General features: G+C 37.5%; 1 protein-coding gene across 2 annotated transcripts in view; it reads left to right on the top strand.

Moving 5' to 3' along the window:
* Positions 1-11,266, top strand: part of SLC1A4 (solute carrier family 1 member 4) — a 30,602-nt gene extending 19,336 nt beyond the window's left edge. For both annotated transcript variants that reach the window (XM_058182390.1, XM_058182398.1), the window contains 4 exons: positions 2,410-2,643; positions 3,176-3,370; positions 4,200-4,334; positions 5,353-11,266. In XM_058182390.1, coding sequence (XP_058038373.1) covers positions 2,410-2,643; positions 3,176-3,370; positions 4,200-4,334; positions 5,353-5,593 — 805 coding nt within the window. In that variant the 3' untranslated portion in view covers positions 5,594-11,266. The remainder of the gene's footprint in view (positions 1-2,409; positions 2,644-3,175; positions 3,371-4,199; positions 4,335-5,352) is intronic.
* Positions 11,267-17,010: the final 5,744 nt, after the last annotated feature.

Here is a 17,010-nt window from a genome sequence, read left to right as displayed (position 1 = left end):
CAAGGCCTGAATTTCTCTCATGTCCCTTGTGCAACTGACCTGAATATTTAGCACTGAATATTTTCTTTTCTGATTCAATATTGGAATTGAAAAGGCCAGCTAATAGGCAGGACTTGCAGTTTGTCCTACGAAATCTCTATAGAATGAAAGAGTCATGGAAGCTGAAATTGTTCAAGAAGGTACCCTTGGGACTCTGGCAAATTTACTCCACTTCATACCGTACCACTGCCATTTTCAGAGTGACTTTCAGGTGTGGCTTTATAAAAAGAAGTTTTCTGCTTTCCTGAGTAGGATAGGAAAGTGGTAGCCTGACTCGATGAAATATTTTAGTTGGGTCTTCTATGTCTATTACCATATGGATGCCTATTTTTTCTTTAAAATTGGTTGGGCCTTTTGGAAATTTTTAAATTAGCCACCTTTTTTAATTTTTTTATTCTAACCACATTAGATTTGTGACATTGGCTTGACATTGGGAGCATTTGCACAATTCTTGAAATTGCTGAATGCTGATTAAAAGGTCTGCTTTAGTAAAAACTTAGGAAGACTTTGGAAAACTGCAAGCAATGGCTTTCAATGCAATCAGCCATAGTATCTTACTGGCTGGCCTACAAGAATTTATTTATTAATTAAAATTTGTCAAACAAAAATGAGACAAGAATAAAAGAATAAAAATACAATGACAGGGACAATAGGCACCTTAGTGCACTTATGCACACCCCCTCTACTGACCACTTGTATGATGTAAGGTCCACAGAAGTCAATTTGTGACTGACACTGTGAAAATTTGTAGCAGAAACAACTGAATCAGTTAGAGCATTCCAGACTTTGATAACTCTATTACAGAAATCATATTTTTTACAGTCAAGTTTAGAACGATTTGAGTTTAAAGCGGTTGTTCGGACGTGTATTATTGCGATTAAAACAAAAAAAGGAATTTACAGGTAAAACATTACTACGTATAATTTTGTATGCAATACCTAGGTCTGACCATAAGCAACGCAGTTCTAAGTTATCCAAACCGAGAATTTCGAGCCTCGTAGGATAGGGAATTTAGAAGAGTGCAAGACTTTTCTCGTGAAATAGTTTTGAACCCGCTCAATTGTACTGATGTCAGATATATGGTAGGGATTCCAAACAGTTGAACAATACTCTAAGATTGGTCTAGCATAAATTTTATAAGCTCTAATTAGAAATACAATGTTTCCAGAAAAAAAACCTCTGCAAAATTAAATTTACAACTCGTAATGCTTTTTTAGCAATGCTGTTAACAGTGAACTTTGGAGCATAGATCGTCAGAGATAAATATACCTAGGTCCTTGACAAAGTGAGAGTCATCAGCTAGTTCAATGCCACCTAGCTTATTGACATTCTGATTATTATTAGAATCTGAGACTGCAGGCTCTGTTTTGCAGTGGTTCTGCTCGTTCAGTCAATTGTGGGGTGTGCCAGATTGACCCAATGGCATGTCATATGTGGAGTGCCACAAAAGTAAATTTTTTGCCATTTGGAGTATGGTATAATCAATGTATTGATAATATACCAACTTTACATTGTCACTTCTGGGGCATAGGAAGATGGTCTTGATATCCTATCTGTAAATTTGGAGGTTGTAAGAATCTGGATGAGAGAGAACAGACTAAGCTGAACTCAAATGAGTTGCTGTTTGGACATTAGGGCTATCTGTCAGTACCAGTGTTGTATCTGAATGGCCAGGTTCATTATTTGTGGGTCCTTCTACACTCATAGCCACCATGGTTAGAACTCTGCTTTTCATTGCCACCTAATTGGTTTGTCATTCAAGCCATCACTTCACTGCACAAATTTCTCAGACCAAGAACTAGAAGTTAGGCAACTGGGAAATCTCCACAATAAAGGTGTTAAATTTCCATTTCTCGCATGCTTCTGTCCTTCCATATTCAAAAGCAAACTCAGTCCACTGAACAAAATCTAGTTTTGGACCAAATTAATCTACTGTTTCTTCAACTTACATATGTTCAACCCAAAAGCTGTAAAACTGACTCTTCTGATTTGATCACTTTTTATACCATTCACTTCTCTGCTCATCCTAAAATATTACTTAAACTATTATTTATGAAAATAGCCCTCATTCACACCATTATCCTTTGAATATGAAATACGTATTGCTGTGTTCACTGGAGATTCTTTAATTCATTCAGTTTAATTGGTTCTCTCAAGGGTAGTAGCAAATGTGCAGATGAATGTCCCACAACAGAAAAAAAGATAAAAGATTCAATTTACCAAGGGAAATTTTATATAACAATCCAATGCTTATTCTTTATTGAGGCCCATAGTGTGGGTTTCAGAAATCACCAATTTTTTCATTTTCATTCTATCAAAAATTAGAATGTTATTTAGCATTCAGTGTAACACTCAGTGCTTCCTTTTCAGGTATGTACCACTTGGCATTACATTTCTAGTTGGAAGCAAGATTGTGGAAATGGATAATATTATGCTGCTGGTGACAAGCCTTGGAAAATACATCTTTGCATCAATTCTTGGCCATATTATTCATGGAGGGATTATTTTACCACTTATTTATTTTGCAGTTACACGCAAAAACCCTTTCACTTTTCTGTTAGGACTTATAACTCCTTTTACCACAGCATTTGCTACTTGTTCCAGGTTGGTAGAGTTTTGCTTCTATTTCTGAAATGAGGATGACATTGTTTGAATTTAGAGTAATATTGTAAGGCGGCTTTTCTTGTAAAGCAAGGGACTCTACATTTATTGAAATGTAAGGCAGACTTTTAGAATGGAGTGTATATAGTCTGCGTTGCTATATGATAAAATATGGCTTGATGGCAAAGGTTTTAGTGGCTATATTATTGTATCTTACAGGGTGGGGAGATAGACAATTTGAGAATATTCAGATGGTTGACTGTAAAAATGTTTCTTTAAACCAGATATAATAGAACTTGAAATGGACATAATAATAAAAATGTCTAATAAAACTCCCATTTTATTTTTTCTCATAAGATTCAGGCATTTGCTTTGGAAATGAATAAAGCAGAATCTTTTGTCCTAATTTTCAGGAACAGCACGTATCTGGAATGTTACATTATCTATTTAGGCTGACAGACAAATGCTTATATTTTGGGCTGCAAGAACATTGCTGGACTTGACGTTCTTGTGCTTCTTCCTTGATCACATCTAGCTCTGCAACTCTTCCATCAATGATCAAGTGCATTGAAGATAACAACAAAGTAGACAAAAGGATTAGTAGATTTATTCTGCCTATTGGGGCTACTGTGAATATGGATGGAGCTGCTATCTTCCAGTGTATAGCTGCTGTCTTTATTGCTCAACTGAACAACGTCGACCTCAATATTGGACAGATCTTTACCATTCTGTAAGTGATAATGTCAGCTGCTCAGGTGCATCAGAAAAATCAGAGAAACAATTTGATTTTTTCTAGCCTGCCACATTGTACTTTGGTTGAAGCATCATTTACAAATTATGTCCTTCTGCTGAAAGAAGTCGCCCTTTTCTCCTTCTAAGAAGATTATAGTTTATTGTGATGTAGAGAATAAGAGCCTAAAGGGATACTTGGCTTGACAGTGCTGTGGGTGGCAATGCAAAAGGAAGCAGCAAGTAGATATGTCATTAAGTCACTTCTGAATCATTTTAGTAATTTCGATTAGTTGTACGCCCAAACTTAGTGCAACTACAATTAAGCTGATTTGCAGGATGTACAATGGCAAGTTGTACAGTCTATCACCAATGCGTGGCATCAGTGTATACCATGTTTTTCCGAAAATAAGACCCTGTCTTATATTTTTTGAACCCCGAAATAAGCATTTGGCCTTATTTTTGGGGGGATCTTATTGTTTTAGGGTGCGTGGAGCAAGATGGGGCTCCTCTTGCTGTCTTACCTGATTTCCAGCTCTGTCTCCCTAACCCTAACCAGAGGAAATGGTGGGGACTGGCTGCACATGCATTTAAATATTTTGGGGGACGGCTTATTTATTTTTATTTTTTTTGGGGTGGTGGTGGTTATTTTAGTGCTTGCGCTCAAAAGCCCAATTGGGATTATTATCAGGGGATGTTTTTTTGGGGGGGAAACACGGTAGAATGAAAGAAAGATTCCCGAGTACAGAAAATAAACTTTGCATATGATTCTGTGTTATTTTAATATGTAAATAAAATTTCAGCATAGCCAAAAATAATTTTATTGACAGGGTTACTGCCACTGCTTCCAGTGTGGGAGCTGCTGGAATTCCAGCTGGAGGAGTTCTAACCATAGCTATTATCTTGGAGGCTATTGGACTTCCCACAAATGACATCTCTCTTATATTGGCTGTGGACTGGATTGTGTAAGTATGTAAATGTGTACATGTTGGCTCTTCGGATATGATGGTTGTCAAAATATCAAGGATCTTAATAACCCCTCGTAGGGGCAACCTTTAAAAAGTACTTTCATCAAGAAGAAAGCAGTTACAAACCACACAGCAGAATTTGTTGATTGCTGCTGAAGGGAGTGAGAAACTCATTGCTCTAAATTTTATATTTGCATCTTTTTCCATTCCAATTATCACAAACGTTCTTCTAAGTTGAAAGGGGAATAAGCAGAGGACATTAGCTGTTAAAACCATGATCCCATGACATAAAAATTACTTCCTTCTTCTTGGGGGGAAAATATTTTGCAGTGGGGTTTTTGTTTTGTAGCATGAGGTGAAGGAGAGGCTGCATTTTGAGGCACAAGTATTTATATTTGGGCTCAGCCATAACTGCTGTAAAAGCTACATTCCAATTTAATGTAAGGAATGTTAATGTTCCTCATATGTAGGAAAAGGATGGACAGAATTATGGTAAACAAGAAACAGAGTTTTGCTCCAAGAAAACTTTTGAAATATCAAAACTTTCCAAGGAGGATGTAGTATTGTTTAGCTTTTTATTCCTCAGAAAGATGGTAAAAAAACCTCGGTGGGGTATGTTTAAAATTGGAGGTAGGGGCAAAAAAGGGTTGCCTTGGGTTCAGTCCCCAATTTTACAATCATGTACTCCAGCAAAAAAGGAAACACCCAACTGGCGGGGCAGGAAAAATGACTGACTGATGGATACAGGATGGTATTACAGTCTCCTTCAGCAAACTGTTCAGATTGAGCTTCTGATCTTAATTTTGCTTACAGAGAATAGGGCAGAGCTGTCTGCTTTTTAAAAAGCATCTTTGCTTGCTGTGCTTTTTGATGTCTTTAGTCTTGAACACAGATCCCTGTTCATATAGGGAATGATAAATGACACTTTTAAAGGTAGGCTGAGCCTCTGCAAATGATTACAGATGCGTTTCATTAACACCAGTGAAAACATTTCCATGTTTTCCCTATTGATCAGGGACCGGACCACAACAGTTGTCAACGTCGAAGGTGATGCCTTTGGAGCAGGTATTCTTGATTATCTGAATCCAAAAGAAACTAAGGAGAAAGACACAGAACTTAGTGATGTCCATGTGGAAGCCATTCCAAACATCAAGGCTGATGAGGAAACATCACCTCTGGTAACACACAAGGTTCAAGCCGTCACCCCTCCACCATCTAGCTCTCAAGATCCAACATCTAATGAATCAGTCCTATGAATATAAAAGAGTGGAGGGCACTTTGTGGGCACTGTAATTTAGAAAGTACTTGTTGAATAGAGTCTGTATGGCCCCTGAGTTTAAGCAGGTATGTCCTCTTCCAGTCTGATGGCACAGAACACAGTGGTAACAGCCACAGACTACAAAATATGTGCAAGCTTCTGTATGTGTGTTTGTGTGTGAGAGAAACAAGAATGAAAACTTTAGTTGGTACAAAAAATGCTGCTGCATACTTATGTGTATATGAGAAACATATGCAAGACAAATGTAGTGAGTGAATGATAGCCATCCTAGAAAATTTCTTTTTGCTATGAAATAAAATTTAAAGGCCACTTTATAAGATAGACTAAGAAATTTCAGAGATTTTGGGAATGTCTTGATAACTGAAGTTATACAGGAATGAAATGGAGTTTCTTGTAATTTTACTGCATCGAGCCTGCATGACTTTATTTGAAAGGTATTCTTAAGGGATCAGTTTATTTTGATTGATAGCCATAGTTTGTGGGACCTAACTGAACTATTGCTCTTTGTTCTAGTTCGATAAATCAGAGAAGTAGGAGAATAGAATTGAACTAATACGTTATCAGATATATACAGCTAATGGCCACCAGTCCAGATTAGCCTAAAAAGGACCATTGTAATTCATTGCTCTCTTCCTGAACCAAGCTAAGCACCTGGAGGTCAAACCTTACTGGACCAAAAAAGAAAGCAAGAAGTTGAACCATTGCCTTTCTGTTCAAAAGTTGGGTTGCAGTCTTCATAATTGTTTCTTACACAGGAAGCTGAAATTGCTTTCGAGACACTCTCAGCAATGTTTGATGTCAATGTTCAAATTAATGTTTGATTGTTGTACCTGAAAAGAAATACTAATGAGTGGCCAGGATGAATATGTACTAGCAGAAATTGATTTAGGTTTCTTAGTTTGATGTCATGTCTGCAGGTGGTGCTGCGAGAAATTATCTTTGTTCTGGATCAGCATATTGTATTGCTTTTAATGTTTTCTGCTTAGAACTGTCCCAAATTGGGACTCTCCATTAGCAATGGAAAGCTGGCTAGAATTTTCAGATTTATAGGCCCAATACACCTAGTGGACATTGTATCTATAATGATGCTTCTGAGCATCCATAACTGGAGCTAAAAACAAATTGTTTATCAAAAGAACAGGCTACATTTGATACAGTAGTATCCTGCTTATTTCCCCAAGACCAATAAGTATATGAAGTGTGTTTCTATCAATTCCTGAACAGATTAACTCCATGCTTATTTAGTGCCTGGTGTCATAATGACCAATAATTCTTTTCTTTATGCATAACAAATAAAATCATATTGCAAATATGGGTTGAAAACATATATGGAACATCCAGTTTTAAGCTTCAAAAAGTTTACATAAAAGTACATTTAACTGGGTGCTTAAATGTGACCTGGTAATAATCATGAAGCTTCATTTGTCACTTTTTCCCTCACTCCACCATTGTTTTCAAGAGGATATGTGTTGAAAAGTAATCACACAATTCTGGCCTTTAACTCTCCTTGCGTAAGAGATACTATTCAGACATTTTTCTGGCTGTCAGAAATTCAGTTCCATTATTTAAAATTGTTTGGAATATTACCTGTTGTCCAAGTATGAAACACTTTTTCAAAAGAATATAATATGTTATAATTTCCCCCCCTGCAAAATTAATCTTAAAGCCCTTGAGCAGGAAAAGACAACTCGCCTGGTGCCTCCCAGATGGGCCACAACTCCAGTTCCCAGAATTCTTAGCATGTTATGCCATTTGTCCTAATTTGCCATTTTCAATCTGGTGAACTCCAAATTCAGAATATACAGTAAAGTAAATGGAATTAATCCGAATCTAAAAAAAGAGGAGTCAGATTTTAATCACAAACACCCTTGGTTGAAAGGCAAGGTATTGTTTTGATAAATATTTACCTTTCCAGAAACAACTTTTGTCTTTATAAATTATAAAGCAACTTTATGTAACTATAAAGGAAGCCTTTAGAATGGGTTATATGTTTATCCCACTCTACCTATTCTTCTTTCAGTGTGGGCACCTAATAAATATGGTAGTATGTTTTCTCTTCCTGTATTAACCAAACACATTATGAAGTATTCTTACTAATTGATGTAGCAAATGCTGACACAGGAATCTCTATCCTTCAGGCAGGCCAGTCAGTTAAACCTGACCTGTTTGTATTGCTGCCAGTCAGAGTGCCAGGTCGTCTTGCAACAGTCATAATCTAGATAATCCTATTACTTTTCAGTTAGATAATCATTAAGTCATAAGATTGCATCAATCCTTTCTTTCAGTTGCTGAGCGTACATTTTCAGGAAAGAGGCATTCTTACAAAAGAGAAGCTTTGAGCCGGCTGACTAGATTGACTTTTAGTGGTAGAAAAGCACTTAGGTTCCTTTACAGCAGTGTTTTTCACATTTGGGAATGTTAAGATGTATGGACTCCAACTCCTAGAATTCCCCAGCCAGCTAGCTAGGGAATTCTGGGAATTGAAGTCCACACACCTTAACGTTCCCAAATGTGAAAAACACTGTTTTAGAGGATTTGCTCATAGAAAAAGAAAATATTTCTCTTTATTCTGGCTTCATTTTGCATCTTGCTTTGGAATTTGTGAATTATATTCTATCTTGCCCACTTGCATATGTGTGCAGGAAATAATTAATCAGCACATAGAATACCGATTTGCTTCCTGCAACTGATTTAGCACACTTTGAGCAGTAGTAACAATGTTTGCGCAGGATTTCAAAATCAGTAAAGTCAGCGGTGGATCTTGAACCTCCCAACTTTTACTTTCGCTGGATGAAAGTAAGTGAAATTTCTCCCTGTTCACTTATTCCACCGTGGAATAGCTTTGCAATGTTTTCATGCCTTTCCCCCTTAATCATTTTTTCCTAAGCTGTAAAACTTCAGACATAGTGATTTTCTTTCTGTATAGAGAAAGCAATTCTTGCTCAGCTTTTTCAGAGGCATGGCTATAAACTGAACATAATATTTTAGGTTTAGGCACTGGAAAGCAGAAATTGAGTAGGAAGTGCAAAAAGGAGTTGCAAGTGCAGATATGTAATTTGTCGTTCTCACTAAACATACCCAAAGAATGCCTCTTAAGATTCCAGTTGAGCACTTCTTTTTCTTTAAAAAAAAATCTACTATGTAAAAAATATGCCTTGGAGAGGACTAATCATATCTTCTCTAGCAGATTAGTAGTATTTTATTTAAGGGGTTTTTAATAATGTAATCCCAGTGGTTATTGAGTCAACCAGACCATTGTTCCAGCAAGAGTAGGGATATTGGAAAGAAAAATATCCATGAGCCTTGATTGATAGTACAACCTGCCTGCCTCTCAAAATACAACTTGCCATTAATGACCACAAAGATTAGGAAGCTCTAATCAAAGGTGCTCTTGGGTGCTACTACCAGAATTGTGACCTACGTAACACACATGGTATTAAGCATGAATATATTGTACACTACCAGTGTGAGGGGTTTAAGTAGCAAATTCTTCTACCAAGAATTGGTTGAGAGCTTTGATTAAAAAGCCAGATTGGTTGAGAGCTTTGATTACTGCTCATAGTATAAATGCCATTGGGGATCTCTTAGGTATAGTAAACTTATTTTTTTCATATTTTTATAGTGGCTGAACTGAAGACAGGTTTGACAGCAACTTATAGACAATAGTAGCCAGAAAAAGAAAAAAGAGAGAGAGAGAAAAAAAGAGAGAGAGAGAAAGCAAGAGTTTCTCAATAGCCTCCTCAGTTCAGATCTTGGGTCAGTACCACCACAATTAAAGAAAATGAACAAATGTTCTATACCTGCTTTGTTTTATAAAATAATATTGCCTTTTCTTTTATCAGATTCTTTACTAATGGTACAAAAAGGGTATTTTGGTTTTGGGTTTTTTTGGTCTGGAGGAAAATCAAGATGGCAAAGAGCAGGCAACTGAGTAGAACTGGTATTTTTCATTACTGATTATTTTTTCTTTAGCTTTTGGACAATCCCTGGACCAAATCCAAGGTTAGCATATCCTTCCTGTCCCTGTCCTTTTCCCATTGAGAAATATGTTCTTTTGTACTCTGCTAACGAGTAAACGTAACTGGGGTTTTTTGCATATGGATGATATGTCTATCTTCAGGTTGAAGTGTCATATTGCTTGAAACTCAGTAATACCTAAAAAATAATACCTATAAAGGAAAATAACATAGACTATGTAAGAGTCTATATTGTATAAGATACATTATTATTATTACTTTAAATTAAGAGACATCAGGAATTTACCCCTAGGACTTTGTGTGGGTAAAACATATGCTATACTATTGAGTTTTAATTCCCCCCTTATTGATTTCAGTGGCATAAAGGTTACTTCAAAGGATGCCAGCAATCTTGACTATTTATACTGTTTCTTCCTAATGTATTGTATCAGCACTTGCAGTGTACAAATTCTAGTTTTTCAGGTGTCCATTGCAGCATGTGATATTTCACATTTTTCTCATTTCAATCAGATGGGTTTAAATCACTAGAATGAAATGTTCATTAATTTATCTAGGTGGGGAATGTGGAAGGAAATCAAAATTTAAAAATAAAGCAGAGGATTGATTAAAATTTTAAAAAATCTGTTGTGCAGCATTTTAGGAACTCTGAAATTGGGCTGCTGAAAATTGTAGGAGAATCATGCTGATCATAAACAGGAATGAGAGGAAGATTGATAGGTTTATATTCTGCGTGATAACGTGTTTCAAGTTACTATGAACAGGTGGAACAAAGCTGGAAAATAATTATATATTTTTGAACTGGGTGATCAGCTTTTTTAAAAATCCTGACATTCTAGGTGCAGATACTGCACAGCAGATTTTGTTGTGGTAATGTTGAGGTCCTAATTTGAAAGTTTGCATCGTCTTCTCAAATTCCATCTTAACACTGTAATTAAAAATAGGCTATCAGCTTGTGTTTCTCCTCTTGCTATGCCATTTTTTTAGGTTGGCTAAAAAAGGATATTGCTCTAATTGGACTTTGTGTTGAATTGTGTTTATTCTCATGCAACCATTCCCAGAATTTACACTGAACCATCAGTGCTTTCCCTTGCTGATTATTGAGCATGCCCCCCCTCCAACAAAATCCGTCTAAAAAAACCCCAGCTGCTACTCCAATATCAGATTCCCACTGTCGTTTTTGCCTTTTCCTGTAGTTGCTTAAGAGCAAGGAGAGAGGAAAGCTTTGGGTGGTGGGCCTAAGCTACCTACCATCTGGGTTCCATGGTAATTAAGTTGGTGATTTGAGATTTTGGAGAGCTTAGTAAAATAACACTGGCTGAATTGTCGAAGAAAAATGTCACTGTGAAAACAAGGAGGACAGTATTGCTGTGGCAATGGTGCCAAAACTAGGTGCAGAAGTGCTCTGATTACTCGATATAATGCTAGGGGACATTACCTCACACAAGGAATCATCAAACAGGATTTTTTTTTTACAACGTTGAGAAGCTTTCTTATTTTTCTCACTGGCACAGCTGAATGTCAGCTTCTACTGAGACCTGAATAAAATTCTTATGACCGGATAGAACGGTTATCACATTAAATTGGCTAATATGCTTCTAGCTTACCTTAATATTCAACAACAGCCCTTCCCCCAATTAATGGAATCATTTAGACCAGGGGTCTCCACCCTTGGTCCCTTTAAGACTTGTGAACTTCAACTCCCAGAGTTCCTCAGCCAGCAAAGCTGGCTGAGGAACTCTGGGATTTGAAGTCCACAAGTCTTAAAGGGACCAAGGTTGGAGACCCCTGAACTAAGCTGTCTGTTAATGAGGAGAAATATGGTTCTGTATTTACACTTACAGTGAGCTCTTCTGATTAGCTTTCATTAATACGTATCTTTAAACTGTGTCTCTTACAATACTCTTCAATTCAAATACTAGCGATAGATTATATTACCCTACAGTGCCATTTGTGTCTTTCTGTACTGACGTTTCTAATCAAAGTCAAGCAGAATGTGGACGTGCTTTGCTGTAATGAAAATGAATGGCTTCATAATACAAAGGTGGAGACTGAACAATCTGGAATCTGTGTAGGATAAGGAAATCTACACTTTATGATTTTAGACATGAGCAATGATGACACCACCTGCCTTATTGTGTTGTACCTAAAGTGCTGCTTTACCTGTGTTTTATTCACAGTGCTGTTCATCTCATGTATTTCTTCTCAAGATTCTTAGTCAGATGCTTAGTTTAGCCTTGGGTCTGAATTCCTGAGAAAACACATTGTCTGTTCTATTTTACAGGAATATAAATGTTAGATATCAAATCTGAAATCAGATAAAGCATTGTAGAACAGTGCTTTATCAGGGTTGTAGAATAATGTATGTCAGCAACAGCTAACCACTCCATTTTCTAAGTATTGTTTTCTGTCTCTGTAATCTTCTCAACATGTATTTTGTTTGTGGGCATGCAGAATATTTCAAATTCAAATCATTTTGACTTTGGAGCATCCAACTTCAAATGTGAAAGATTCAAAATGTTTCAAATGCAAAATGAGATTGTTCAGTTGTTTTGGAAATATTCTATTTCCAATTTCCAAAAATTGTAAAATTTGTATTGAAAATAATAAAAACATCTCATTTCACTATTGAGACGGGAATTTTGACTGGAAGTAGTTCAGATTTGAAACATTTTGCATGCTCCTAACATTGATCATGCAGCTCTGTAACACTCTCCTCACAATCAAGGATCAAATGTGTATATGTATATAAAAAAAATGAAAATAAATGTGACTAGAGTTGATACTGTTTTTCCACTTTTGGGAATTCCCAACCGTTCCTAGCTGTTTTGGTGGAAAACAGTGCAGAGAATTACATTTAATTATTTTGTAACTCGAAATTCAATGAATCTTGTGTTAATTATTCACAGTTTTTCTGAATCTGAAATAAAAACCCTTTAGACTGAATGAACATTTGTCATTATTGGAAAAAGAACATGCATTCCATCGAATAATATTACAGGTAGTCCTTGCTTTAGGTCTGCTTTCACCACCGCACATCCACCCAGAAAGCAGACCCAAACCCACACTGATCATGAAGCACGACCAAGAACCAGAAGCCAGACCGCAGCTGCAACATTAGCCATTTCAAACCCCTCCAATCCATACATGCAGCAGACTGACACCCACTATGAAGATGTAGCACGACCACAAAGCCAAACAACAGCTATGCAGCTCACCAGCTCAAATCCCCCTGCAACACAGACTAAACTGAGCACAACCAAGCCCCACCCAAACAGGACACACCCCCATCCAATCAGAGCACAGCCAAGCTCCCACCCAATCAGTTCAAACCCCCACTAGCAGTTAAAAGGAAGAAACAGCTGCGATCACACATTGCTCCCAGAAGCACGAAGCTGAAGCCTGAAGATGACGAATGAGACTTCGTCGAAACGTTGCCAAGACATTTCCAATTTTACACGGGAGAAAACCCGAACAACCAAAGACCTACATATATATAAATGTATGTATAAAAAGTAAAAGAAAAAGTTAAGCAAATAGAAGTAGAATTTTGGAGAGACCAAGAGAAAATGTTTAAAAGGGAAGAACAGTGGAAAGGAGGAAGGGAAATAAGGTATATATTAGTAGATCTAAGGGAACTGTATTAATATTATTAATTGTGAATGTAAGAAGCGAATATAATGATGTATATTTTTTATTGTAAAACAGCAGATGAAATATGAAGTGGCAATTTGGTTCAATTATGAAAATAACTGAGATCAAGAGACAAAACTGAAATGATAAAAAGTACGATGGGGATTTTGAAAAAGCATGTTGTAAATGATGAAATAAAATAATTGATGCTATTGTAAGAAATCAGGAATTAAGGGTGGATAGTGATATTGCTTATTATATACTAAGAAGGTTAATTAAGTTAAAGGGTTTCAATGTATGAATTGAATATGATGAAGCACATTGTTTATAGACAAAAAGTGTGATGGGGATTCTGAGAAATATATTTTATAAATGGAGAAATAAGATAATTGATGTTATGCTAATAAACTAGGAACTGAAGGGCGGATGGTGATATTGTTTAAATATTAAGTATTAAGAAGAGATTAAGATAAGATAAAAAAGTAGGGAAAAAGAATATTATGGCTGAAACTGGAATATGTAAATTGTATTTGGAAAAAACAAAAAGGAAGATTGGAATAGACTATAAAAATCAATATATAACTATGTTACAAGATGTATAAGATGTGACCCGGTCAACACTCTGTTCATAAAATATGTATGTAAAAGAAAAATTTAATAAAACTTGTTTTTTTTAAAAAAAAATGTTTTGCTCCTGGGGGCGTTTTATTTGCCTTTGTTTGCATATTTTGTTTTATTTGCTTTTGTTTGCACACACTGACACCCCATTTTTCACCTCCCCCACCTCAAGCAACATTCTGCAGGCCAAAAACAGAATGTGCCCATTTTTTTGCCTCCTGGGGCGTCTCCCCCACCTCAAGCAGCATTCTGCAGGCCAAAAACAGGCAAAAACGGCCTGGGTTTTTTGGCCAAAAATGGGCCATTTTTGCCTCTTATTTTGCCTCCTGGGGCATTTGTGTACCCCATTTTTCACCTCCCCCACCTCCAGCAGCATTCTGCAGGCAAAAATTGTTGGCCTTATCTTTCAGTTCCAGCCTGCAGGGCTCGTGAAGGTAAATCCTGTGCTCGACTGAAGGGTGGGTGGGGCGATGTGGGCGGGATAGCCTCATGGTCTGTGTGAGCCGGATTAATGGCTTCAGCGGGCCGTAGTTTGAGGACCCATACTTTTAGAATCACAGTTAAACCCAAACTTTCCATTGATAGGCTCAGCAGTTATTAAGTGAGTTTTGCACCATTTTATGATCTTTTTTTTGCCACAGTTACTAAGTGAAACTAGATTCCCCATTAACTTTTCTTGTCAGAAGGTCGCAAAAGGTGATCATATGATCCCGGAGCACTGCAACCATCATAAATACATGCCAGTTTCCAAGCTCCCTAATTCCGATCACATGAGTATGGGGTTGCTGCAGTGGTCGTGTGAAAAACAGTCAGAAGTCACTTCAGTGCCGTTGTAACTTCAAACAGTCACTAAATGAATGGTTGCAAGTCAAGGATTGCCTGTATTCTTAGAACCCGATAGTATATATATTCTGACATTTTCATAATCAGAGCTATAGTAATAGATATTTATCTAGCCCTCTCTGGGTGTTGCTAAGAGCCACTGTGGGGCGCAATACAAATAACCCATCTCTTCACGGGGTATTTCAAAAGGGGCAGAGTCAGCATTATAAGGGCAAAGGTTACATTCTCTTCATGTCAAGGCTTTCATCACTATAGAACCTCAGATTTATCTTTTCTATAGAAGGTGACTTGTAAGGAATATAGCTGCCATAGTCAAGCCATCTATATGTAGGTATCGTATTTTTCGGACTATAATCTGCCTCTGCCTTCCAGCATCCATCCGGTATTCATCTGGCTAGCATCCTTGCAGCAAACAGCAAACAGCCTGGTCAGCTTCAGCATGTTATCACAGCCCCAGCACGTGGCTTATCAGGGTCTGCCCTGTTGCACTGACTACCAGTCAACTGAGCTGGGCTGCTGCCGCTGCCGAGGAACACTGGAGTTTTCGCTGCCAAGCAGCTGATTGGTGATTGGATTTGCCTCCCAGAATACCACCAATCAGCTGTTCTAGGTGGGGGGGATAACTGCCGCCTAACTTGCCACGGCCTGTTCACCGGTGCTGCCGGTTTGTCACTTGCTATGACCCGTTCACCGCCAATTGCCGGCTGATGGGTAGTGGTGGCAATTGCCGCCTAGAACAGCTGATCGGCGCCGCACTAACCCCCCTTCCCCAGCTGCAATATTCGCTCTATAGACATTTCCACCCACTTTTTTGCGGGGTGTGTGTGTGTGTCTTACACTCTGAAAAATATGATAAATAACAGAAGAGTCAGTAATCTGTCTTTGGGACTGTAAGAACAAGGAGCGTTCTTAATGATACCAAAAGTTACATTTCCTGACACTTGCAAGCCACGTGATAATCTGTTAATTGAAACTAGGAATTAAATGCAGCTAAATCTTACCCTGGAATGGTGGTCTAAATGCAGCATATGGAGGACTGGATATAATGAAATTCTTGTTCCTTCTCTGTCCACCAAACAAATTTGGCCAGCAGTGAGTTCTGTAATCACAAGAAGGTCTTTGCATGTATTCTACACTATCTCTGCAATATTCATACAACTGAATTGTGATTAATATTCATATAGCTCAGTTGTTGCAGAACCTGGCTGTGTGAATTCATCTGACATTGAGCAAAAACTTTTTGGATATGAGATTTTATCAATATTGGCAGGCACAAAAGGAACAAGAGCTGGAAATATACTTATATATTTTTCCTAGCATCATTGCAGGAAATACTGTTATATACCATAATAATGAAGACACAACCAAATATGAAGGGGAGCTTCCTTTTATTAAAAGACGGATAATGGAATCTTTCTTGCAATAGCAGATAAAAATATATTAAGTGGGTTTTTATTAGTAATTGCACACCACAATTTATTGATTGTTGTGTTAAAATGTTATTACTTATAAGAGTATCTCTGTTATTGCTATTGTAATAAACAGGAAAGAATCTTCAAAAAGCCCCTTAAGATATATAATAATATACTTTCTTCAGCTATGTTTCTTGTAAACGAGATAGAAAATAGCTTTCAGTATCAAAATGGGCAAATACTTTTGAGGAAATGGGAGTCTATGCCATGTATAAATGTCTAGCACTTTCAACACTGCATTGCTAGGCCTACTTATCTGGGAGGAAGTTCTGAAAAGCCCAGGAGAACTTAAAATTAACTAAAAATAAATAGGGTTATATATTGTGGCTATAGAAAAAAAGAGCTTGAATACAAAAAACAAAAAACAAAAGACCCCTCATATCAGCGTTACAGGCACTTGGGCTATTTAGTTGCTAGTGATTTATAACACAGTATAATCCAATCACTGCTATGCTGATGTAACAGTATGAAGCAAAGCTTTCTAGGGCCACACAATAAAAGGATGATTCTATAAACTAGGTGTGTCAAACTATTTCATTGAGGGCCACATCAGGGTTGTGTTTGACCTCGGGCCCAGGATGGCCATGGCCAGCTCAACATCACGCATGTCAGGGGTGCTCTGCCGAGAAAATGGGCTCCCAAGCTCTGTTTTCACTGCAGAGGAACTGCAGGCCAATCCTTTGCTGTTTTCAGGGTGGTCCTCTGGGCCAGATCTAAGTACCCCATGGGCCACATCTGGCCCCTGGGCCTTGAGTTTGACACCCCTGCTATAAACGATCATTCAAGGAAAGAACCAACCTAGAACTGAGGAGAAATTTCCTGATATTTACAACACTTAACCTGTAGAATGACAT

This window comes from Ahaetulla prasina, chromosome 1 (assembly GCF_028640845.1).
Source record: "Ahaetulla prasina isolate Xishuangbanna chromosome 1, ASM2864084v1, whole genome shotgun sequence".
Classification (NCBI taxonomy): Eukaryota; Metazoa; Chordata; class Lepidosauria; order Squamata; family Colubridae; genus Ahaetulla; species Ahaetulla prasina.
This window is presented reverse-complemented; position numbering and strand designations above follow the sequence as displayed.